Source organism: Protopterus annectens, chromosome 3.part0, assembly GCF_019279795.1.
Source record: "Protopterus annectens isolate FY-2018-M chromosome 3.part0, PAN1.0, whole genome shotgun sequence".
In the NCBI taxonomy this organism is placed as follows: Eukaryota; Metazoa; Chordata; order Ceratodontiformes; family Protopteridae; genus Protopterus; species Protopterus annectens.
Window position 1 is genome coordinate 787,696,233 of NC_056731.1, and position 26,014 is coordinate 787,722,246.

General features: G+C 40.1%; 1 protein-coding gene across 1 annotated transcript in view; it reads left to right on the forward strand.

Annotated features, from left to right (window-relative positions):
* The window catches only part of TRIP13 (thyroid hormone receptor interactor 13), a 1,214,790-nt gene that overhangs the window by 324,236 nt on the left and 864,540 nt on the right, over window positions 1–26,014 (forward strand). Inside the window, exon 7 of the mRNA XM_044065139.1 lies at window positions 7,420–7,492. Coding sequence (XP_043921074.1) covers window positions 7,420–7,492 — 73 coding nt within the window. The remainder of the gene's footprint in view (window positions 1–7,419; window positions 7,493–26,014) is intronic.

Genomic DNA, 26,014 nt, shown 5'->3' on the forward strand with positions numbered 1-26,014 from the left:
GTTTTATCTGATATATTTTTGGATAAAATTTCTTCTTCTTTCTTTCTTAAAGTTGTTGTGTGTGTGTGTGTGTGTGTGTGTGTGTGTGTGTGTGTGTGTGTGTAGTGTGTCGAGGGTTGCTCTAGTGCGTATATAAATTTTATATACTTATTTAAAGTTAGTTCCCTCGGGGCCTACCCCACCCTTTAACTTATACACAGGATTTGACTTTAATTGGATTGACCTTAACTACCGGATTTGACTTATTACTGGATTTGACATTTTAACTGGCTATTACACTGTTAAAAATTTTGTATTTGACTGTACTTTTAACATGTCTGAGAAAGCTAAGTCAGGCTTCAAACGGTGCCAATGTGGACAGAAAATGTCTGTCACAGATAATCATAGTTCCTGCGTCTACTGTCTTGGCCCTCTCCATCTGCAAGAAGACTGCTCCATCTGTCATTCTTTCAGTGGAAGGGTCATGACAGATAGGCGCAGGAAACTTATGGATAGAGGCCTTTTGAAGCCTGCATTCCAAGAGGCTCTGGATGCATCGGACCAGACATCTAAATCCTCGAAGGAATCGAAGACGTCGGAGCCCATGTCATCGGCTCCGAGCTCTTCATTTAAAGTTCGCTCACCGGTTCCACAGACCTCGGGGCCGAGTGTTGAACTTTTGTCAGTTACCGAGCCTCGAGTCTTGGAACCGGTGACGGAGCTTCCTCCTCCTGTGCTTTTGAGGTCGGCTCCGTCTTCGATTCCTTCGACGCGTTCTTCTAGGCCCCTCTCCGACACCGATGTAGACCGCGTGGTGCAGAAATTGATGGAGAATACGGCCTTGTCCAAACTCATCTCTGTCTCCTCCCAGTTGGTGTCGAGACTCGAAGGCCTTCCCTTATCTCCATCTGTTCCTCCTCCGAGGCCTATCCAGTCTTCGGAGCCGGGAGAGGCTGATCTGATGATTGTGGAGCCCTCGGTGCCGGAACCGTCTTTTTCTCGGTCAGCACCATTCACCTCGACTCCGACGGACCCGGTACCAGAGTCGCGGAGCCGAAGATCCATCCTTGGATCTGGGACCGAGAGTCGGACCGACGTTTCGGTTCCGACTCTCCCTCTCGGAGCCTCGGCTCGGATCGACTCGGCTCCGTCCTCGGGGTCTATGCCATCGGTTCCTGTCTCGGGGATTCCTCAGTTTTCTTTGGAACTGAGGGATACCTCGACTCGGGACCCGGGGGCCTTCGACCTCATGAGGAAGGTTTTGTCGACTCAGACAACCAGCTCAGCAGAAACAGCTTCTCCTTCCCATAAGGGTCCGTTATCCTCCTCTGCACCCATGGCTACATCTAAGCGTCGAGCACCAGTGTCTCAGCCACCCCCAGAGGGTGCCCCCTCTTCCTCGGAGGCTTCATCGGATGCTCCCCCCAAAGAAGTTCAGAGGAAAAGATTGTGTAAGAGGAGACACTTGGATTCCCCACAAGAATCCTTGACATCGGACACTGACTTAGATGAGTCAGAAGGGTCCCCAAAATCACCCTCAGAGGATGTCTCCTTTTCTGACATCCTGGAGATCCTAAAACAGAGAGGTGATTGGCAAGCCCTACCCCCTTCTAAGGATGAGTCAGTCTTGCTGAAGGCATTCTGTGCTCGCCCTTCCTCCTCCTGGGTCACTCCGCCCTTCGATGAGTTGATGGAATTGATTGCTCGAAGGGCGTGGGAGACACCTGACACGGTGGAGCCAGTCCCTAGAAAGCCTAATAAATATATTACTGCCCCACAAGACAAGGCTTATCTCACAAAGGGAGTTCCAGTGGACGCTATGGTGGTGGCAGCTGCCACGAAAAAGGAGATGTCTGAATCTTCCTCATCTGTCCATCCGCCTAACAGAGATTCTAGGACTATGGACAGGTATGGGAAGCGCATTTTTAGTTCAGCGGCTTTTTCCATGCGATTCCTGAACTATTTGACCCATTTCACACGGTTACAGAGGGATCTAGTCAAAGAGTTGGGAGATACCCTCCAGGGTACTACAGATGCTGCTGTCTCGGAGAAAGTTACAGCGCAACTCAATACCCTTACATCTATTGCGAACTCGTCCATGAGGCTGATCTCATACGCAGCCGAAGGATCGAGTAGGGCTGCGGCTTCAGCGATTGCTCTTCGTAAACAATCCTGGATGCGCTTATGTTCCTTTGCGGAAGCCTTCAAGTCTTCCTTTACTAACGCCCCATTTGATGGTGCCACTCTCTTTGGCCCAAAAGTAAAGGAGACTCTTACCCGGTGTGAGCAAGAGGGAAAGACTGTGTCTGCTGTCGGAGTCCGTTTTTCCATCCCATCCAGACCGTTCCCCAAAGGGCAACGTGGTGGAAAAATGTGGTTTCGAAAACCCCAAGGCTCTTTCCCAGGCACACAGGGTGATGCCCCCTCTAGAGGCAGAGGAGGGGGCAGAGGTGGAAGACGTCGCCCTGGCGGCAGAGGGGGTCCGCAAAACCAAGGTGACAGGGATACACTCCCCGGGAAACCTTTCCAGCACTCCTGAGAGGAGACCCGACTGTCCTGCTCTGGAGGCAGTCGGGGATCGCTTAGCTTTATACCCTCAGGCCTGGCAAAGTCTTACATTGGACAATTGGGTAAAAAGCATTGTTACCAGAGGTTACAGAATTCCTTTCCTATTGCCCCCTATTCTGCAGAAAAGACTCCCAGATGTACCGCCCCATCTGCGAGGCCCTGCAGCTATAGAAATTTCAAAGCTGCTAGAAAAAAGAGTCATCCAACCAGTCCCAGCGGACCAAAGAGGATTCGGAACTTACTCAAGGTTCTTTTTAGTTCCAAAAAAGACAGGGGACTGGAGGCCAATTCTGGACCTAAGCAAACTCAATGCCTTCATCAAGAAAGAAGAGTTCCGGATGGTCACGCTTCAATCGATCCTTCCATTCTTACAGAAGGACGACTGGATGTGCTCAATAGATCTAAAGGACGCGTACTACCACATCAAAATGGCCAGGGCGTCCAGGGATCACTTGCGCTTCCGGCTGGGAGCCAGTCACTTTCAATTTCGAGCCCTGCCCTTTGGTCTGACCTCAGCCCCCAGGGTTTTCACCAAATGTATGGCAGTGGTAGCGTCTCACTTGAGACGCCTGGGATTCCAGGTGTTTCCGTATCTGGACGACTGGCTCCTTTCTGCCACCACCGAGCGTCGACTGATTCAGGCCAGGGATTACACACTGCAACTCTGTGTTCATCTCGGAATTTCCGTAAATTTCGAAAAATCCTTATTACAGCCATCACAGCATATCTCATTCATAGGAGCAGAATTGGATATGCGTTGCTTAATCCTGAGGCTTCCTCCAGAAAGAATAGCCTCCCTACAAAATCACATATCTCTTCTCCTATTATCAAAAAAATCCCCAGCAAAACTGGTTCTGAAGGTTTTGGGTCTCATGGCAGCTTCCCTCATTGTGGTACCCTTGGGAAGACTGCACATGAGAGTTCTTCAATGGCTACTGTTTGCACAATGGTCGTTCCAACAGTTACCCCTGACACACGAAATTCATATCACGAACATCTGCAAATCGCACCTGTCTTGGTGGCTTCAGACTTGCAATCTCTCCAGCGGAAGACCATTTGTACTACCCACGCCAACAGCTACGGTGACCACGGACGCTTCCCTGATAGGGTGGGGGGGGCATCTTTCAGGGACAGACAGTCCAAGGCGAATGGACCAAATTGGAGTACAATCTGCACATCAATGTTCTAGAGATGAGGGCAGTGTTTCTAGCGTCGCAACACTTTTCTCCCCTTCTTCTTCTAGGGACCATTGCAGTTCAGTCGGACAACATGTCTGTAATCTGGTACATAAACAAACAAGGGGGAACCAAGTCTTATCAACTATGCAGAGAGGCCATGAGAATCTGGCAATGGGCAGAGTCCACGGGTCGCTTTCTGATAGCGACGCACATCCCGGGGTTATCCAACGTCATAGCGGACAGGTTGAGCAGAGCCATCCTGTTACCTCACGAGTGGTCCCTCAAACAATCAATTGCGAAGGAAATTTTTCGCAAGTGGGGCCAGCCTTGCTGCGATCTGTTTGCGTCTCCAATGAACGCCAAATGCAGAAGCTATTTTGCCCTATTACCCCCTCCAGGGGAAGTCCCCAGGGACGCTCTGGTTCACGATTGGCCCCCGGGTCTCCTGTACGCCTTTCCTCCTATTCCCCTGATTGCAAAATTTCTACAGAAAGCCAGCAACCTGCAAAGGACAATAATCCTCATTGCCCCATTCTGGCCTCGTCAAATTTGGTTTCCCTTTCTTCTAGCGCACCGAATTTGGGAACCCTGGATCCTGGACCCGGAGCCGGATCTGCTGACCCACTCGTCAGGGGCTCCCCACCCGTCGCTACTCTCCCTCAGACTAGCAGCTTGGCTGCTCCGCTTCCCTTGTTAGCCAGGTCTGATCTTCTTTCCCCTGCAGTTCAAAATATTCTGGTGGCTTCTCATAAAGCTTCCACTACAAAGATTTACACTAGTAAATGGAAGCGTTTTGTACACTGGGCAACTTCACAACAATTGGATCCCGTAATAGCCCCTCTTAACAGAGTCTTGGAGTTTTTAGCCGAACTTTTCCACCAAGGAGCTTCTCCTGCCACTTTGAGAGTGCAACTTGCTGCCATTTCAAACTTTCATGTAGGAGAAAATGGGGCTCCTATTATGGCTCATAAACTTTGTAAGGCCTTTCTAAAAGGATCTTTCCATATTAGGCCACCAGTTAGAATTCCTACATCACCTTGGAATTTGAACCTTCTGTTATCACAGCTAATGCTACCACCCTTTGAACCAGCATCTTCCTGTCCTTTGAAGTTTTTGTCATAGAAAACCCTTTTTCTGGTAGCTATCACATCGGCCAGACAGGTATCGGAACTTCAAGCTCTTTCCGTTAAACACCCATATTTGATCTTTCACCCTGATAGAGTATCTCTTCGCACTAATCCATCCTTTCTTCCCAAAGTTTGCTCCACTAATAATATTAATCAGTCCATTGAGCTCCCCACTTTTTTCAAGAACCATTCCAATAAGTTGGAATATATGTTACACAAGTTAGATGTTCATAGACAACTCAGGTTTTACTTGGATAGAACAAAGGATCACAGAAAAACAGACCAGCTCTTTATAGCCTTTGCAGACAGCAGAAACGGCATGGCAGTTACGAAACGAACCCTTTCCAAATGGCTTTCCGATTGTATTATTTTTGTTTATACTGCTTCTGAGCAGAATTTACCTGTCAAGCTCAAAGGGCATTCTACAAGATCAATATCTACATCTCTGGCTCATGCAGCCCGCCTACCGTTGGACACTATTTGTGCGGCTGCCACTTGGTCTAAACCACATACATTCATTACTCATTACAAAGTAGATAGGATTTCCAGGGACAGGGCAACCTTTGGTTCCACTGTGCTCAGGAACGTTCTCCCGTGAGTTCCTCAGGAACATGGAGCTAGGGACGCTACCCAGGTGTAAGAACAAACGGCGAGATTGAACACTCTCACATATAGAAGTTATGTCCTTACCATAATGTTCCATGTGGAGTGTTCATCTCGCCTTTGTTCTTACATTCCCACCCTCCGGAAGAACATCCAGTTTAGGTGTCTGGTTTGGTTCTCCTGCTTCTGCCTTTGTTCAGTTGTTGCGGCTGTGTTTCAGCTATGTTTTTTGCATGAATGTGTTATATTCTCTTCCGTTGACTTCTGGTTTGCTTGCAAACTAGATCTGAGGTAAAGGCAGAGGGGGATTGTGGGAGATAGGTTGGTCTCGAGCTTCTTCTCGATGCAGAGCTTTGCCAAGCGGCCGGCACGGAGCCGAGGGTCGGCTCCGAACCCAGGTGTAAGAACAAACGGCGAGATGAACACTCCACATGGAACGTTATGGTAAGGACATAACTTCTATTTTTATTCTTTCTGTATCATTTGGACTATAAGATCCTCTTTGTAGCATATGTTTGCTATTGGTTGGGGGCATATTGATGGAGTGATGCACTGGAGAGGCATTTGAAACAAGAACTATTTCTGGTCGAATCAGTTAACTAAGCTATGGCACTTAGAAAAGAAAAAAAAGTAGAATGGGTTTTTGCAGCCTTATTTTTTTTTTTTTAGGCAGGTGATATAGGTGTGGTAAATGGATACTGATGACAGGATGTTTTTGATTGTGTTTTTTGCACTATGGGATGCTTATGCCATCATGGTCCCTTTAATCTACAACACAAACCGTCTCCTAAAGTTGACATTTACTAAAACCTCCATTAATAGTCTTTTTGAAGGTGCATTGCAAATGTTGACCTGCTTTCCATGAATAAAAATGTGGTGGTCCTCCAGTTCTAGGTGGTAGTGGGCATTCTCCTTTGTGTAAGAAGGAAGGTTCCTGTATGGTTTTTCACAGTTCCCTTTTTTGTGCCTGCTATCTAGGTTTGGGGAAAAAGTGGCTGTAGAAATAAGTTTTTAAAGATACACAAGTACTCACCTTAGTTGATTTTCAAGAGGCTTCTCTGCTTATGGTGTTCATGACTGCCTTACTCCTGTTAAAACTTCATTTTTTTTGTTTTTTGGCTCCAGTTGCCTTTGCTACTTGACAGTCATCAACTCTTTCTTGACCAGTTAACCCACTTTTCCCCATCACTGGGGGGGGGGGGGTGAGGCTTAAATATGAAGGGGTCATCATTATGGATATCATGAAGGACAGGTAAGCATTTTCAAGCCCCATCTCCCTTTTCACCTGTGGGTGGATCATACAGTGACCTTCAGTGCTGCTGGAGGTGTTAACATCACTTGGATGTGTCTGCCCACCACAAGAGGCACTATGTGGCTCTTTCTTTGGTTTCCAGCAAAGAAATCTGACCACATAAATATGTGACCTTGCCCCCTCCCCAGGACAGGCCATGCACATCCTGTCTGTGCTGTCAGGAGCCCAAGCCACTAATCTAACTCTTGTCATCTGGGTCGTAATCAGGGATTTATCCCTCTTCACTTCTAGCGTAGGCTGACAGTTGTCCCTTCAGATACTTTGAGATTTATAGGTTCATAATTTTATAGCCCTGTTCTTTTTCATGTGCAACTTGCCCATGACCTGGGAATCATGGGGCTGGTGTTTCCTCCCTGACATATAGCTATGTTGGTGAGGCAGTTTGGATACAGCCTCAGTGCAGAGCTAGTGATCTTGAAAGAAGTGTAAAGAGAAGACTGTCATGAAGGAGTATCCTGCAGATGCTCACTGCAGACTGCCCTCTTGGAAATCAGCTAATAAGTTAAGTTTTCTTATAGCTGTAATTTACTGATAACTATGTTTGTTATTGCAATATAGAAGCAAATTTGGAAATGTATGTCATGTTATCTGAAACCAAGATAATTCTTTTGTTATGCTTTTATATACTTAATGCATGTTTTTTTATTCAAAGGGCCCCCTGGAACTGGAAAGACATCACTTTGCAAAGCATTGGCTCAGAAACTTTCTATCAGACTATCTTACAGGTAATTTTTTATATTATTTCTTCTGAAGAAAAGTTCTTCCATGCAAAGGAGGGTTTTACATAGCAACTTTATATATGGAGTATGCGTACCTGTATATGTCCCATTAAGGCCTTCTCACTGACAGTTTTTCTAAGATTTCAGTTTTGCAATTATGCTGTATGGGCTATCAATCCATACTCTCTGGAGTATTTAACAAACATTTTTCACCATTGTTAGTACATCTCAGGAAACAAGACTGAAGAATTTTCCGTACATGGACAGTTGTTTTAGTGGCATGGTCTTGGAAACTCTGTTGCAATGTAAGTGTTTAACATTCTGTATACTGCAGTCTTTGACGATCAATAAAAATTACATTAAATAATGCTTAATTCTTTCAACTTCAGTTACTTATTTAATGGATAGAGTGGACTCGTTTTAGATGAATGCCTTTTCGTCTGTGGACAAACAGAAAATACAAAATTTGACATCAGATTTCTATCAACAGCAGGCCACTTCTGCAAGGCAGTACTTTAAAAGCTCTAGGCTACATGTCTTCTTTCATTCTTCTGGTTTGTTGTGCAAGACTGCAGATTAAAAAATATATGAATGCTCTTAAAGGGTACTTTCTGAAGTCATCAAATTCCCGGGATGCGTTGATTCTACTTTCATTTGATTGGAAATACTTACACTGCCCAGTGGAGTGGCATCTAGTGACTGTGGACTTTGTCATTTACCAAATTGCTGAAGTGGTCAGATTTGTACAACAACTTATTCCAACAAGAAGCTTGTCTTCATATCAGCCTGAAGAAAGTGAAAGGAATATTATGAGCCTTGACAAGCTTTCAAGGAGAACAACTTCCTGGATCATTTCCAAATCACAGATGTTACAGTTGTGTGGTAATCAGTAAGCAGGGAAACACCAGATGTTTCTAACTCTGCAAAGGAACATTTCTGAGCCGGTATTGATCCATTCAGTTCAAACTACAAATAACATTCTTTGCAGTAGACTTTTCAAGGTGCAGAACTAGTTGTCAGAGTCCATCAGCAGATAAGGGGGTTTGGTTTATTGGTGGAAACTGGACAACAGACTTTTCAGGAGATCATAAAAAGTAGGGCATACCAGAAGTGGACCTCCTTGACAGCATCTCAACAATCCAGTAGATTTTAAGGAAACAGGGTAGTTTCTCATTCCTTTGTATGCAGTGCTTGTTCATTGCCTTTTTCTCCCATTCTCCAGATGAAATGCTATGGCATGAACACAAACCCAGGGCTTTGTTTTCAGTGAACAGTACATGTCCTCTTGTTAATCCCACTGATGTAATTTGTCCCCTTATCTTTATCTTACAGTGACTTGAACTCTGGTATATTACTGGGCAAGATGTTCCAGGCATAAATAGCACTCCTATAAGTTTAGTAAGTACTCCAGGGGTAAAATTCTATGTATTCTTGCAAAGACTAATCACTGTTGGCTTTCTGTTAGATCTCTCAGCTTTCACTGTTTCAAAAAGTTCAAAACCATCTTATAACCTGTGTCTTCATACAATATTCTTATGCTAGCTGCTTTAGTAAACTGCTTTTGTATTCTTTCACTCTTACTATATATTTTTTTACTGCAAGACATCCTACCTTATTACAAATGCAGGGGTTAAGCCAGGTGATTAATTCTGAAATGATGCTAATGGCCATTTACTGATTAGTGCAATATGATCTACTGGAAAAACGATCAAAAGGTCCATAAAGTTCTTAAAGAGAAACTAAACCAAACAAATTCTGTTCTCATTACTTTCTTTCTTTAAAATTTTTACCAGGAGAGAACACTGATCAAGCAATGACCAATTGCAGGTTCAGCCTGGGTTATACCATAACATAAAACAATGTACAGTACACTGATAACAGTGGTTTACATTTGAGAAGTATTGTAAACCTGGCAAGCAAATTATACATAGAAAATCTAAGAAAAATATATGTATAGTTACATTTGTGGAATAAAAAAGGGAGAAAAGAGTTGAAGTAGGAGGCATGGTGGTGGCGGAGATATGGTAGTAGTTGCCAGGTTAGGAGGAGACTAGATTTTGCTTAGTGGGCTTAGAGCATTGATGCTACGGTAAGTTGAATTGGGTCTACTTGAGATAACCAAAATCTCAGTAGACCAAAATTCATAATGCCAAGACCAGAAACAGTACAGTTCAGCAGTGGCTAGTATAGTGTAGTGTGAAAGAAGAGGGTTGTAGAGAATGACTAGCTGTGGCTTGGCTTCTTAGGTTATAGGTTTGAGCTCCAGTAAAAAGTTTGGAAGAGAGAGGGGAGGGGGTGCCAAGTCTGAGTATTTTGAAGAGTAAGAAACCAAGAAGTAGATTTGACCTGGCTTGTAATGGGAGCCACTTAGCCTTTCAAGGAGTAATAGTGAGTTAGGTATGAAGCAACATATTTTATTGGAGGCGGTCTGATGAGTGGCAGATAAAAACAAGGGGAGACCATACTCATGGTGAGCAAGGAGGGTGCCTTTTTTAATGGTAGCACTTGCTGGATTTGAGAGGAACTGAGATATTTTGTTGGCCCAGAAGAGTGGACTGTTGATCTTGGCTCTCAACTTTTCTGTGGGCTAATGGAAGTTTAATGAGTGATGCTCTGGCTAGACCAAATATCTAAAGAAGGTGCTAGTTGCAGTGGGATTGTTATCACAGTCAAGGATATGAAGGGACTGGAGGATCTGGATAATCTTTTATAGGTGCTGAATAACATGGACATTATTTGGCACTGGTCAGTAATTTGTTGGAGTTTACCAGTGCTGTAGTTGACGAAGATCCTTTGAGTTTCAGTTGTATGATGTGAGGAATCAGACCTGTAGATGACCATATCTTCTGCCTAAATTAGTAGTGCTAAATGAGGCAGGTCTAGTGGAAGTTTGTTGATGAAGGCTGAGAATGGAAGAGGTGCTAGAATGTGGGCCTGTGGGACTCCATAGTGAATGAGAGAATGGTTGAAAACGTTAGTTCTTAGCTTTACCTGGAATTAATGGCTGGATAGAAAGTCTTAGAAACATGCAGTGACATCAGGGCTGATCCCAACATCTTGCAGATAGAGAAGTAGACTTGGGTAGTTGACCAAGTTAAAGGCACAGGTTAAGTCAATGAACTCTTGTAAGATTTCCTTTATACATTAGGTAAGATGTTACAAGTCAGGGTCCATAGTCAGTCATTACATTCCTACCAGCCCATAATTCATAATGTTTTATGTAGAATAGATGGTGTTTTTGTAGGTAAGTGGTAGTTTGGTTACCTAATTTTTTTCTCAAGAATTTTAATAAGCATAAGTAGGATGGACGTAGAGCAAACTCGATTGTAAGAAGTGGGCTTTGCATATTTTGGTATTGCTCTGACAAAACAAGATTTCCAAGTGTATGGCATAGTATTTGAGGCAAAGGTTGTAAGTATACTTAAGAGGGGATGATGACATTTTGCAGTGGTACAAGAATAAGGTCAAGGTGGTGAGTCTCTTAAGAATCTGTTAAAGTAGGGGTAAATTTTGCTTAAAGGTGATTTTTGCGAAGTAAACCCATGGATTGAAATCTGGGAAGGCTGTCTTTGTGTAGCTGCATTCAGGGTAGGTGAGGATGTGGATAGGCTTGAGAATTCTCCGAGGAAATCAGAAGGTGTAAGATTACCAGATGACAAATATTACCCTAGACTGGATAATTAATTCAGGGAGGATCTTCCTGCCAGCTTGTTGTCTTCCTGCCAGAAATGTTTAGTAGACTGAATAAGAAAGGTTTGTTTAGACTTTAGTCATTTGATTTTGAGTCTGTAAGTGTACTGTTTCACCAAATTCCTCAGAGTTTAGTGATGGTAGTAAGATCTTGTTTCTAGATTTCCGAGGCCTCATCACATAGTTTAATTAGGAATTTAAGCTCTTTTGTGAAGCATTCAGTTTTGGAGTCTTTCAGTAGCCTTGATCACTGGGAAGTGGCCAAGACAAGTTATTCTTTCTCGTGACTACATTGTCCACAATTCTTCCATTGGTCTGTTCTCTCAAATCCTTCCTAATTCAACTAAGTACGACACCACAATCTCAGTACTCTGAAGTTTTCAGCATAGGATATAGACTTTTTATCGCTAAAATTGAATATTTTTTCAGAAATGGTCACTGCAACATTGTTGTAATATTTGGTTACACTGTTGTCACCTACTTTAATTTGCCTGTAATCAGCTTTGCCGCCAGTAGCTCCTATTTCTTATTGATGTCCTTTATCATGACTGTCATGGATGGAAACGTTTTGTTTTAATTTCTAGATGGTTTAGCTTTAGAGAAGAGAATCCACCAGTATACTTTTTCTTCGGTGCTTCCTGCATTCCAGTTTGATAAATCATAGTTTGATTTTGTAACTTGAGGATCTAGAACTTAAGGGAATCCCAAGCACTGTGGCATGAAGTAATTTCTCAGATGCTGGGAATTGCTCTTCCCTTACTTCAGTGCTGTTGTAGTAAAAACAGCAGTATCACTTTATCTCTAATGCTGTTGGTTTCTCTTCAGGGTAAGTAAGCTTCATTAGCCAGTTGGTCTCCCCTAACATCATTTGGACCAAAAGGATTTCAGCAAAGATCAAACCAGAGTTTATTCTCTGGAGTCGTTTGGATTAAGGAATTCAGTTTCAAAGATGCAAAATATGTTCAAAGTCAATTGGACTTGTCTTTAGAGTGCTGGATAGTCCAACTTGACCATAATTTCTTGAATGCAAACCACTATAGCTTTTTCATTTTACTTCCTAAATTATTGCAGCTGTTTTCATCTTAGGTCTTGGTAATCTCTTTATTTCAACTGTAACATTTATTACCAAAGGGGCTTGGTCAGTACTGAAGTTGGTATATACTTTCTATAAAGAGCATTATACTGCAGGCTGCAGTACTGACCTGCAAAAGATGTAAAAAAAAAAATCTCTTTCTTTGGAATAAGAGAAAGTGTGTATCCTTTTATTTTCATACACCCTCCTCTCTTAAGGTGTATACATTTCTGTCTTATTTTTAATATTTTATGTAATCTTTGTTTCCTCTTAAAAAGGGAGTATAAATTGAATCAGGGACTTTACGCATACAAATAATGGAATTTTGTGTAAGAGTTTAGACAGGCAGGTTTCAGAATACAAATCCTTCATATTACAATTATTATTATGGTAGAGCAGAAGATTAAGGATTTGAGCTGCTACTAATCAGCTGCTTCTTGTGGTCTGGTGTTTGACTTCCTCAGCCTTCCTTTACTTACTGTGCAACTCCATGGAAGTCCTTTAACCAACCAGTGCTGCTAGGCAGATGTTGAGAGAGTCCAGGTGGATCAGTGCTCTACCTGGTTAAAAAATAAAATAAAAATTACAATTTGCAAATGAAAGTGTCCCCTTTTATCGGTGGAGAAACAGCTGCCATCATTATTTCAGAAAGTAGATGGCGTAAGTGTACTTCATATTTTATTACATTAGTAGCAAAAATATTAATCACTTACCTCAAGGTTTCTTTCAGAAATATACTATAATTGTTATGATTTTTGTATATTACGATATACAGCCATCAGCTGTGCAGTCATGTAAGAAAGAGCTGGTAGCTGGATATTAATGAATGCATTGTGTACTACAGCTTGGTTTAACATCTGTTGTCCCAACAATGGCATCACTATCAGTACATTGCACAAACGTGTCTCTTATTAATGTTCTAGCTTTTAGGCTAAGTAACTGTTTCGTGGGCCTTAAGTTACTGTCATCTTTCATATTTTGCCCTACAATCTATGGATCTATGTACAGAAATTTTAAAGGGCATAAAAGCCTAGCAGTCAATATATACTCTTTTGTAAAACATTTTGTCCAGTCTGTTACTGTTTAACATTACAACTGTTATGTGTGTGTGTAAATATATATATATATATATATATATATATATATATATATATATATGTGCAGAAACTTATTTGAATGTATTTCACTAATGCAAGAATTAATTAAAAATACTCAAAAATATTTCTGCTTTGTATGCTTCTGGTGCCAGTTCGTATTTTCTGTGTATAACTACAAAAACACTGCATATCAATTGCATAGTCCGGTGTAAGGGTGGTTGTAGACATAAATTCTACTAGAACTCATATTGTAAGTGTTGTCTTTTTGTGGATATCATACATCTTAAGGTGCATTTGAATTGTTCAGATTCCTATATTTACTCATAATAATTTGTCTGTCTGTTGTCTCTTGTTCATCACTTCAAATTCTGCACTTGGAGATATTTTGACTGCAGTTATAGTTTCTTTGCCACCAGATATTTATATTTCCTTAACATAAAATAAAAAGTGAGTTTGGTATTGTTAATTGCAAATTCTATCCATCTAGGTTCCCTTAGCTTTGCTCATCCATCTTCTTTCAACATTGGTGCTATTGCAGTTTCTGCTTGTATTCCAGTGATCTTAGAGGTTACAATGTCTTCTGTTAAAACTAAGTTAAGTCAATCAGTAGAGTACATATCTCATTCTGAAACTTATAAGGCAGAAGATTAACTGATTGTTTGTTCCAGAATTTAAAATAAAATTAAAAGTCTGACATGAAGTGTCCATTTCTTACCATTGCCGCAGGCTCGGTTTACATCTCAGCCGATAGTGGGTGAACCTGTAGTGGCCATTGGTTGTTCCTCAGAGCACTCACTCACCTCTTCAGCTTCCTGGTCACCATGAACTAGGGGTCAGCCATGTCCTCTTTGGTTCTTCTATTGTCATACTCTGACATGGGTGAACTGTCTTCTCTAAAGCTGGGAGATACTCTTTGAGATTCTTCACAGGGTAACAGATGCAGTAGACCATTACACCAGACATCCCTCCTTCCAGTTGATCTTCTTTCATAGGGGCTCCTATAAAGAAAAAAAGATTAAACATTGTTTACCACAAGAAGTAATCACAATTAAGAAAGTCGAATTTGATGATGTCCTTTTCATTCTTCCTCGCCTATTGGTCTAGGATCTGATCCTCGGATCTGACTCTGACACTTTTCTACAAGACTTCGGATCCAAGCCTCATGCTCCTACCTTTGCCTGTAATGCCCTAGGCCATCCCCAGCTCCTCAGATAGTGTTTGCCACCATAGTAACAAGAATGGAAGATCCAGCCTCTCCAGTTAATTATCTAAATAATAAGTGTTTTTCACCTCATTGAACTTTTTTTTCTTATAGTTAGTTTAGTTAGTTTAATCTGGAAATATATCGCTGATTGATAAGTACATTTCTTGGCATTTTAACCTTTCAGAGTTCTGCATGGTCTTAATTTTGCCTGACTGAAATATTTTTTTTTTGCCTGACTGTATTATTTTATATTTTTTCTGGCATTGTTTTCTGTTCTCATCTGTCCTAAAACTGGTTCCCCCCTCCTTTCCACCCTATTCTTGTGGTGTTATAGTTCGTGGCTTTGCAGTTGCCCGCCCCTCCTGTAAATTTGATCTGGGACACCCCTCACAGTCTAGTGTTCACTCTACTTAATACAGGGAGAACATTTGAGAAGGCCAACCCACCTCCCTTCTCTTTGCACTTTACTAAAAAAAATTGCACTTCATTCATCTACTTTTACTGTATTTGTGTTTCTTCCTTATTTATTACTATTTGTGTTTCTTCCTTATTTATTACCTTATCTTGCTTTTGCATCCACTTAAAAGTACTCAGTTGTATTTATTCTGCTTGGTAGTACTCTGATTAAATTGTAACTGTTATTATAAGCCTGTTAGCACTTGGGCTTCAGTCCAGTTGTTTTACATTAAGAAGGTTTGTGGTCTGCACTGTTGTAGCAGGACAGGTAGCTTACATCCTTCTAAGTTGGGAATTGCTGATTGAAGGCTCAGTGTCCGTTATTATAAAAGTGTATTAGGTCTGGTTGAAGCACTTGGGCTTCAGGCCAGTTATTTTACATTAAGAAGGTCTACACTCTTGTGGGAGGAGAGGCTAGATGCTGCCCTTCTGAGCTGGGAATTTCTGGTTAAAGGCTTATTGCGCCTGCTTATTTGAACTGTTTCTTTCTGAAACTGGTGCGCCGTGTTTGCTGTAAAATAGTCTAGATTCAGGCCTGCTGAATCTAGTTTTGTTTGTATAACTTGAGCACTAATCCAGGCCATCTTTTTTGGAGAAGGTTCCCCTGCACCCTAGTGGAAGGAGTGTGCAGTTAGAACTTGTCTGAAGACTGCTGGTACAGGACTCGGTCTTGAGCTTTTTTATTGGTTAATTGTGTAATTTGTTTAAATCAGTTTGTTGGTTTTCTATTGTTATATATAAAAAAATTGCACTTTATTCGTCTGGTTTTACTGTATTTGTGTTTCTTCCTACTTTATTAATTTATATTGTTTTTGCTGCCTGTTCTTAAGTACTTTATTGCATTTATTCTGTTGCATTTATTACTGCTTGTTAGTAGCCTGATTAAATTGTAACAGTTATTCTAAGCCTTTGGTTTAAGCACTTGGGCTTCAGACCAGTTGTTTTACATTAAGAAGGTTTGTGGTCTGCACTGTTGTGGGAGAACAGGTAGCTTATATCCTTCTAAGTTGGGAGTTGCCGATTGAAGTCTTAGTGTATGTTATTCTAAAAGTGTATCAGTTCTGGTTTAAGCACTTGGGCTTAGGGCCAGTTATTTTACATTAAGATGGTGTGGTCTGCACTCTTGTGGGAGGAGAGGGTAGATTCTGCCCTTCTGAGCTGGGAGTTTCCGGTTAAAGGCTTATTGGGAAAAAAAGGAAAAGACCAATGGTTAGACCACAGCTGAAGATAAAAATGGAATAATCCACGTCAGGAAATAAATCACTTGCAGCTTCACAGTAATGCCCTTTATAAAACCAAAAGTTGTAACTGAGATGTAGTAGTCAACGTAGGAAATGGTTCACTTGCAGTTTCACACCACTTTATTAAACAAGAGTAAGCGCTTTCGCGATCTAAGTCAGCTGATCGCTTCTTCAGACTCATAAAAACAGTTAAAACATAGGTATTTAAGGTTTATTGTGCCTGCTTATATGAACTGTTTATTTCTGAAATTGGTACGCCTTGTTTGCTGTAGCATAGACTAGATTCAGACCTGCTGAATCTAGCTTTGTTAGTATAACTTGAGCACTAATCCAGGCCATCTTTTTTTGGAAAAGGTTCCCCTGCACCCTAGTAGCAGGAGGGTGCAGTTAGAACTTGTCTGCTCGAAGACTGCTGGAACATGGCTCAGGTTTTAGCTTTTTATTGGTTAATTGTTTTAAATTGGTTTGCTGATTTGCTACTGCTATATTAAAAAAAATACACTTTATGCTTAGCCGCTTAGCTAGGGTTAAACTATTCCCGGCGGCATAAAGTCTGCTCTTCAAATTTTCCCTTAGAACTAGCCAGTTTTTTAGTTTTAGCACACAAATCTGTTTCTTTGAGCTCAGCACTTGTTCAGAACTCGTTGTAAGCACTAAATAAGCTACAATTTACTACAGCACTCAACTTTCCTCACTTGTCTAAAGGAAACAGTTTTTAGTACTTAATAAATAAGCACCTATCCAGGCATGTCTATGGGTCAGCTCCTGGTGTTTTCTCCTGTCTACCTGATGAATCTGGACATCTTGGAGCAATGCAGCAATTGCCTCATGTACACAGACAACCCTCTCCTCCTTCCACCCAACACTACAACCTGTGAGAGATGCACTTATATAGCCCAACTGGAAGTAAAGCTCTCTTCACCCAAGACTGGACTAGACAGTCAAGAGGAGAGGGTAAACACTTGCACCACACCGCACTCATCACATAGTCCCTCTAAACCTACACCACCAAAACACACATATAGAAACACAAAACACACACCTACATTCATGGAGGCTCTCAATAAAAAATCTGCCCAAGCAACAGAGACCTCCAAAGCAAAAAAGCAAGCAACCTCCACCCCCCAACACAACCCAAATGACACATAGCCCACAAACTCAGTGTGCCACTCAACCACAGCCCATAAGTCATAACAATGTACCCAACATTCTAGTCATGGGTGACTCAGTAGTCAGACATACTGATGTTCCACTCACCAGGCTAAACAAGGAGAAAATTACTGTCAGCTGCCTGTCAGGTGCCAGGATCTGCCACATAATGCATGCACTCAGGTCACCCCACAACAAGTACAAATATGACTCTGTCATTGTCCAAGTTGGTATGAACGACCTGAGATCTACCTCCCTGGACTACATGAAAAGAGACATGGAGGACCTCTCCGATCTTGTAGCCCAGGCAGGTATGACCCTAGCCCTGAGCAGCATCCTGCCATCACCCAGAATGATACCACAGTACAAGGACAAAATGATTGACTTCAACAATTGTCTAAGCTTCTGGTGTCATTCTAAAGGGATCCAGTGTCTGTCTGCCTGGGATGATATGATCAACAGACCACGATGCTTTGCCAGAGATGGCCTGCACCTGTCACCCTACTGGCTAAAGCTCTTGCCTCACCTATAGTGCCTTTTTTAGGCAAGGCTCAAATGACAAATTCTCCACCGTAACAGGTATAAGCAAGCAAAATCTGCGGGTAATGCTACTCAATGCTAGAAGTCTAAACCTCAAAATGCATTCACTTGAGGCACTCCTTAAATTGGACAACATCGACATCTGTGCAGTGACAGAAACCTGGTTCAAGCCTCCAGAACACACCTGCATTATCAGGCTATAATTCATACTACACCTTTCGGCCACCTAACCTGGACCAAAACACTGAAGGTGGAGGCGTGTCCACATTCATTAAGGATATCCACACCTCCAGGCTATTTGCTCAGCGCAGTGCATCCGTGATTATCCAAGTGCAACTAACTCTGGGCAAGACCACAATCCAAATTGTAGGCTGCTACAGATCCCCCACCATGCCCCAGGATTCCCACTTCTCATTTCTTGATACACTGGAAAATATTAGGGTGCAACCTAATACCCTAATAATGGGTGATTTCAACTACCCCACCATTAACTAGGAAAACTACTCATGCACCAACTCTTTTTCTCAACTTTTTCTGAAATTCATAAATTCCAAAACCTTGGATCAACTTATCCACACCCTTCACCAGGGGCAGCATTATCCTGGACCTGGTCATTACCAGCATGGGCGACCGGTGTTCTACACCAGAGGTCTATTTCTCATTGGTCAGATCCAACCACAAGCTTATCACCCTAGACATCCACATCCCACCCCCACCCGCCATTAGGGAAACCACCGTAAATAATTCTCCAAAGCCAACTTCACGCTTCTTAAAACAGAAGTGGCAAACTTCACAGCACCCATGCAGATGGACAATAGAGGTACGACTGCTGAATCCTACAGAAATGCACTTTATAGGCACTTACATGAGTGCATGGATTGTGCTATCCCTAACAGAACCAAGATGCTATCCTCCAAAAAAAGGAAGACAATCTGGTGGTCCCCTGCCATAAATAAACTCTACAACAGAAGAAAGAAACTGCTGCAAAAAAAGAGTAAAATCCCATGATTGGAGGAACTCCTTGGTCAACCTGAGTATGAAGCTGAGACCCCTCATAAAATTTTCCAAAGCTAGTTACGAAAACAAAATTGCCACTGTTTCTAAAGGCAATCACAAAGCATTCTATAGCTATGTCAAGAATCTCAATGGCAACGCTCAGATCTGCTCTGAGTTACAGCACAATGTCACTAAATATACAAAACCAACTGATACTGACAACATCCTGACAGGTTCAGTGCTAACTTTACCCCCTCTCACCCCCTAAAGGGCCCATCTCTATACCGGAAGAATTCAAAGTTCCTGTAATCATGGCTGCACAGGTAAAAACCACACTTTCCAAAGCCAAGAACACAGCATCCATGGGACCTGACAACATTCCAGGTTGCGTTCTACACAAACTACAAAACAAACTGGCACCCCACCTACGTGCCATGTTCAATCATAGCCTCACCGCAGGCTTTGTGCCCACTGAATGGCACACTGCGACAGTTATCCCACTCCACAAAGGGGGATCCACCACGGACCCTGGGAACTACCACCCCATTAGCCTGACGAGCCTGGTCTGCAAGGCCATGGAACTTATAAACAAAGACATTGGTAATCTCTAAACTCTGGACTCTACCCAGTTCGGGTTTGTAAAAGGCAGATCACGTCTCCTAAACCTGATAGACTTCTTTGAAGCAGTCACCAAAGCTATAGATGAGGGTAAGGTGGTTCACACAGCTTATCTAGATCTTGCCAAGGCTTTTGACACCACCCCCCACTCAGGAATTATAGATAAACTCACTAAACTAGGTATAAATCCCTGTGTCACAAGATGGGTTGCCAACTGGCTCACTGACGGAACCCACACTGTGAAAGTAGCAGACTCCAAATCCAACTTCAGACCAGTGACAAGTGGAGTACCACATTGTTCAGTCCTGGGTCCTCCCCTGTTTGGTATCTACTTCTCTGAAGTACAGGCTAACACAGAAGGTCTTTGGCTAACGAAGTTCGCAGATGACTGCAAACTAGGAGCCATAACTGAAACTCCTAACAATGTGGACATCCTACAAAAGAGCCTCACTGAGACTGATGCCTGATGTCAAAGCCATGGCCTCAAGCTCAATGCCAAAAAGTACATTGTCATCTCTTTTGGTAAAAACTCTGTACCCATGAACTACCACATACGCGGTAGTCTATTTAACACCGAAATTGTGATAAGAGACCTTGGGACACAGGTGGACATTAGTCTCTCCTTTGATAATTACATCGCCACTGTAGTCAGGAAATCCTGCTACGTGGCACACCTCATCACAAAAGGTTTCTCATCCAGGAAAAAATAGGTAATTGTTCCCCTCTACTCATCACTCATTAGACCCATTGTAGAGTACAACGCCCCTTTTGGTATGTACCACACAAGATGTCTACAACAACTGGAAAGGCTGCAGAAATACCTCACAAAGAGGATTACCAGCCGCAAACAGATGCCCTACGCAGACCGTCTCAAAAAACTCCAGCTTTACTCCGTCGCATATTGCCTACTCAGAGGCGATCTCTGACTAACATACAAAGCTACGTCAAACCCAGAGCTGTTGGACATGCTTCACTTAAAGAAATCCCAATCCCTCTGCGCTACATGCTCTAGGGACCTAAACCTTGTCACCACAATAAACAGAACATGCTGGAGGGACAGATTCCTGTCCCAGAGACTTCCCATACTCTGGAACAAACTACCTATGTATATCAAACAAAGCTCCTCATTAGTACTCTTCAAGAAAAATCTTGATTGGATGGGAAATAGGAAATTCACCCCGGGGATCACTTCTGTGGCTCTGTTCTACAGGGGCTCAGGTAAATAATTTTCTTGGGTGGCGAAGGCCAAGGTACCGTTTTGGCTAGGCTTATATAGGCCCTAGGGCCAATAGCCTAGTACCTACCTATGAACCTATAGTTAGAAGCAGTTTTCTACTCCTCCCTTTATTAGGGACTTTGATTTTTTCCTGTTATATCTTTCTTTGTGTATGTGTGTAAATTCCCTTTTAGGTGATATGTTTTTACTAGCTTATGTTATCTATAGCGTGCGGTTACTTAGTGTGCTTTTAGAGTTAGATTTATAGTCTAGTATTAAAAGTGTAAAATTTAAAAGTTTAAAGGTAAAAATTTTAAATTAAACATTTTGCAGTTCATAGTTATAGTTAGCTAAGACTTTAGATGAAATACTCTTTAGTACAGTAGCTTAATTTTAGATCACGTCGGACAATCCTGAGAAGCCCATGGGTTTCAAGAAGTGCAATTCTTGTAGGCATAAGATCCACAAGTCTGATGCCCACAAGAAGTGCGTACACTGCCTAGGAGCTGCACAGCTGGACAGTCTTTGCGCTGTCTGTAGTATGATAAAACAGATTGCAGAAGGAATCACCACAAAGAAATACACCTCCGTTGTAATCCAAAGTAACGTCTTTTATTACAATACAAAAGATAAAAATGAGCGCTTTCGCGTAGAGTAAACTACGCTTCTTCAGATATGATTTTTCTAAGAACCATTCACTGTTTTATACAAACTTTTGGCGGTCAAGCCAAACCATTAAATAATTAATCAATCAATTATCATATATAACTGATTATTTAATGTGCTCTATGCCATTTAAAGTGCTCTTATGCCATTTAGAATGCTATTCAAAGTACTATGCATATTTAAAGCAAATCAAACCTACATATACCAGTATAACATCATATCGTAGATGTAACTGTAAAGGTTTTAGTGTTGTGACACATTGTCTTACTAGTTTTAATAAAATTTTGGCAGATATTACACTGATTTTATAAAGCCATAAAACCTTAAAAAACATATTAAAACATATTACTTATACACATTAAATGTAAAGATCATGTACACTCATAGTTTAGTACCATTCTAAAGATCAAAGCATACTATAATAATATACTTATAAAATGTTTAAAAAATTGTGAAACCCGTTAGATCTTTTGTTGTGATATATCTAAAAATGCTCTTATATACATAAGAAAATGTATTATATGAATATTATGATAAAGAATCTTCAAAATTTATTAATTTAATTATTAAAATTTATTTAAAAATCCCAATATAACATAAAATTATAAATTAATATATTTATAGTTCTTATAGCATCCAAGAATGTTTATAAATACAATTCAAATATAAAAATCAAATTCTATAATATTTATAACTTTCTATTATTTAATACAGGTTTCACTGATATAAATTGATTAATACCTGGTGTAATGTGTGCTCTTAAGGTCAGTATCCATTTGAGTTCCACATTAGCCAAATGGTTAATTTTGTCACCTCCTCTTGAATTTGGAATAACTAATTGCAAGACCTTAAAGCTAAATTTATGTGTTTTATTATCTTGCACATGCTTAGTTAAGGCATTTTGTTCATTCCCTTTCCTTATGTCGTATAGGTGATTGTATACCCTATCTCTTAGCCTTCTTTTGGTTAGGCCTACATAAAATGCCTGACAGTCATCACATGTTGCTAAATATATAAGGTTAGTACTATCACAATTAGAATAACTGCTTGTTGTAAATGTATATAAACCATCAGGATGTTTAAAGGTTTGATTCTTAGAAATATATGGACACATGTGGCAATGGCCACAGTGGTAAGTTCCAACTTGGGTATATTTAACATTGTCAAGTATATTACCTTTTTCTATACATAATATTTGCTTTAAATTTTCACAATTCTTATAACTAAATCTGGGATAATCACCAACTAGTGTTTTAGTAAATGGGTCCATAGTAAGGACGTTCCAATTCCTATTAATTATCTTTTTTAATATATTTACATCACTAGTATACTTCATTACATATAGTATTTTTTCTATAAACTTTTTTCGCTTTAATTTTTCTGTATAAAAAGCTTGTTTATAATGAAATTTTTCATTTCCTTCTTCTAATAATATATTACCCATTATTTGTTGTTTACAACTTTTAATCACTTTGTTGTTATAACCCCTTTCTTTAAAAAATATTTCTAGCTTTTCTATTTCTGATAAAAGTGTATCTGTTTTTTGACAAACTCTAGTTATTCTAATAAACTGGCTTTTTACTATTCCAGGAAATGTATGTCTTGGATGCATACTTTCATATCTCAATAAAGTATTTCTCCAAGTGGGTTTTCTGTAAAGGGAAGTACTAATATTGCCTTTTTCATTAAATTTCAAAGATAAATCTAAAAAATGAATCTGATCTTGTGAAACTTCCACTGTAAATTTCAAGAAGGATGTAGTAGTTTCCAGGTGGCTAAATTTTTTTTTAAAATCAATGTTATTACCCTCCCATATAATAAGGACATCATCCACAAATCTCCGATAGAGTTTAACATTCTTAAATTGAGTATGTTTAAACAAAAAATTCAGTTCCCATTGATAAACTACAAGATTTGCATAAGTATTTGCACAGGGGGTGCCCATGGCAACCCCCCATTTTTGCAAATAATTGTTATTCTTGAACATAAAGATGTTATTATTTAGTATCAATTCCAACAGATGGTTTATCAAAATTTGCCTGCTATTACTATAATTAGAATGCTGTACTAAAATCTCTCTTATGGCTTGTAGTCCTAATTCATTGGGAATACATGTGAATACATTTTTTACATCCATAGTTACTAATAAATACTCTGACACATCTTTATCTAATCTGAAATCTTTAAGATATTCTAAAAGTTGATATGAATCTTTAAGAATGCTAGGAATATTATTTACTATTGGCCTTAATAGATGTTCAACAAATGAGGAGATAGTGGAGGTAGCCCATCTTTCACCTGATACAATGGGTCTCATAGGTACTGGTAGCATGTTTTTATGTATCTTGGGTAAGCCCTTAATTATAGGGATGGTAGGGAACTCAATTAAAAAATATTCATATATTTCACAACTTATTTGACCACACATTAACAGGTCATATAAATCTTCTTGTATATCTTTAATTATATTCTTAACTTGATCATTAGTAATTATCTGATATGTATTCCTATCTGAGAGAAGGGAGGTCATGTTAGCTTCATAGTCTCACAAAATATTCACTCTAACAGTTCCAAATGAGGGTATGAGAGCAGCAATAGAAATGCAAAGTAATAATCCACTAGGAATGTAGAATCACAACACCGGAATCACTTGAGATATACCAACAGGTTTAATAACGCTTATGCCAAAAGGACATACGTTTTCGAGCTTCTTCATCAGAAAATACATTCAAATGTAATCAGTACTGCTTTTATACACCAGAGCAAATATTGAATGATTGAATAATTTATGTAATTAATTCTGATTGAAACCTTAATACCTTAAGCTTGAAACTAAAGTTTAAAACATTCATTTATTTCATAATATTTAAAAACCTATATACCTAAAACGTTATAGTAAAAACAATTTTATTCAATCCATATGTTAAAAATAAAAGCTTCGTATTAAAAAATGATTAAAATTCATACCAAAAACATATAAAATGTTATATTTGTGTATTGTAATACATCTTTGTCTCCATCTGGTGACCATATTTGGAATTATAGTTTTGCTGCCCTCAATTTGAGAACAGGTACTATTGAGAGCACATCATTTAAACCCGGCTCCCTGGTGGCATCCAGAACTATCTGCCAATATAGTTCCCTGTACTCTAATTTTGTTTCCCACATGCCACCCCTGATTTCTTTAGGTACTATTTCTAGTACGAAAAAATGAAATGTTGAATTAACACATTTTTGTGAATGTCGGAATAAAGCATTATTGATATTCCCTTTTCTAATTTCGTAAATATGTTCGTAGATTCTGGATTTTAATTTTCGCTCTGTTTTTCCAACATAGAAGGAAGAACAGGAGTGGCATGTGGCAATGTACACAACTCCTTGTGTGTTACAATTGGCAAAAGCATTGCTCGTAATAGTTTTGTTACGATCAGAAATAATTAAAAATGAGCCTGTTTGGATATATTGGCACTGTGAACAAGAACCACACTTGAAGGTTCCCTTTTTGTGGTTTTGAAAGTTCACAGTGCCTGTTCCACCATATTCGAAGATGTTTTTTAAATTCGTATCCCTTCTGTATACAAATTTAATAGGTTCGTTCTTCACACCATCTAAGTCTGTAATTTCTTGGAACCTTTCCCATTCCTTATTTAAAACCCTTTTGAGAATAAAGGAATCCCCAGTGTAATCCATAATGTATGCTGAGGAATAATTGTTGACAGTATTGGATGGAATTGATTCATTGGTTGCACCTGTTGACATAGGTGTATTATTAACGTTAGATTCATATGACCCTAAAATGGGGGAAAATCTGTCCTTCCTACCTTCTAACACTATTTCATACACTTCATCACATAAAAAGATCGGGTATCCCCTTTCTTTGAACATATCAATAATGAACTTGCTGTCCATCAAAAAATCCACATCATCAGAAGTCATCCTGCTAGATCTTATTAATTGGCCCTTTAAAATATTTTTCTTTTGACCAAATGGATGACCACTGGAAAAATGGAGGTAGGAATTAGAAAATGTCGGTTTTCTGTATACCTTCGAAATGAAATGATTATCCCCCTTCTTTAATAATACATCCAAATAATTACATTCATCGTGACTAATGGTATATGTGAAGTCCAAAAAGTTGGTACTCTTTTTTATATATTCCAAAAATTGATAGAACCTTTCAAGTGTATCTGTCCAAAAAATAATAATATCGTCAAGAAAGCGCTTGTATAAGACCCAAGAATTGCTAAATTCACTAGAAATAATATATTGTATTTCCCACCAGGATAAAACAATGTTAGCATATGTTGGGGAGCATTTTGCCCCCATTGCTACTCCTTTTTCTTGCCTGTAAAATTCACCCTGGAAAAACATATAATTATTTCTTAACACAGTTTCCATAAGAACCAGGCAAGTCCTGAATGTGTCATTATTGAGCTCTCCTTGATGCAACATACATTCTTCAAGCCATGCTAACCCCGTATCATGAGGTATACTGCCAAAAAGATCAACAATATCCAAAGTAATAAAAATAATATCTTTGGAAAATAAATTAGGCGTGATCTGTCTCAAAAAGTCCCAAGAGT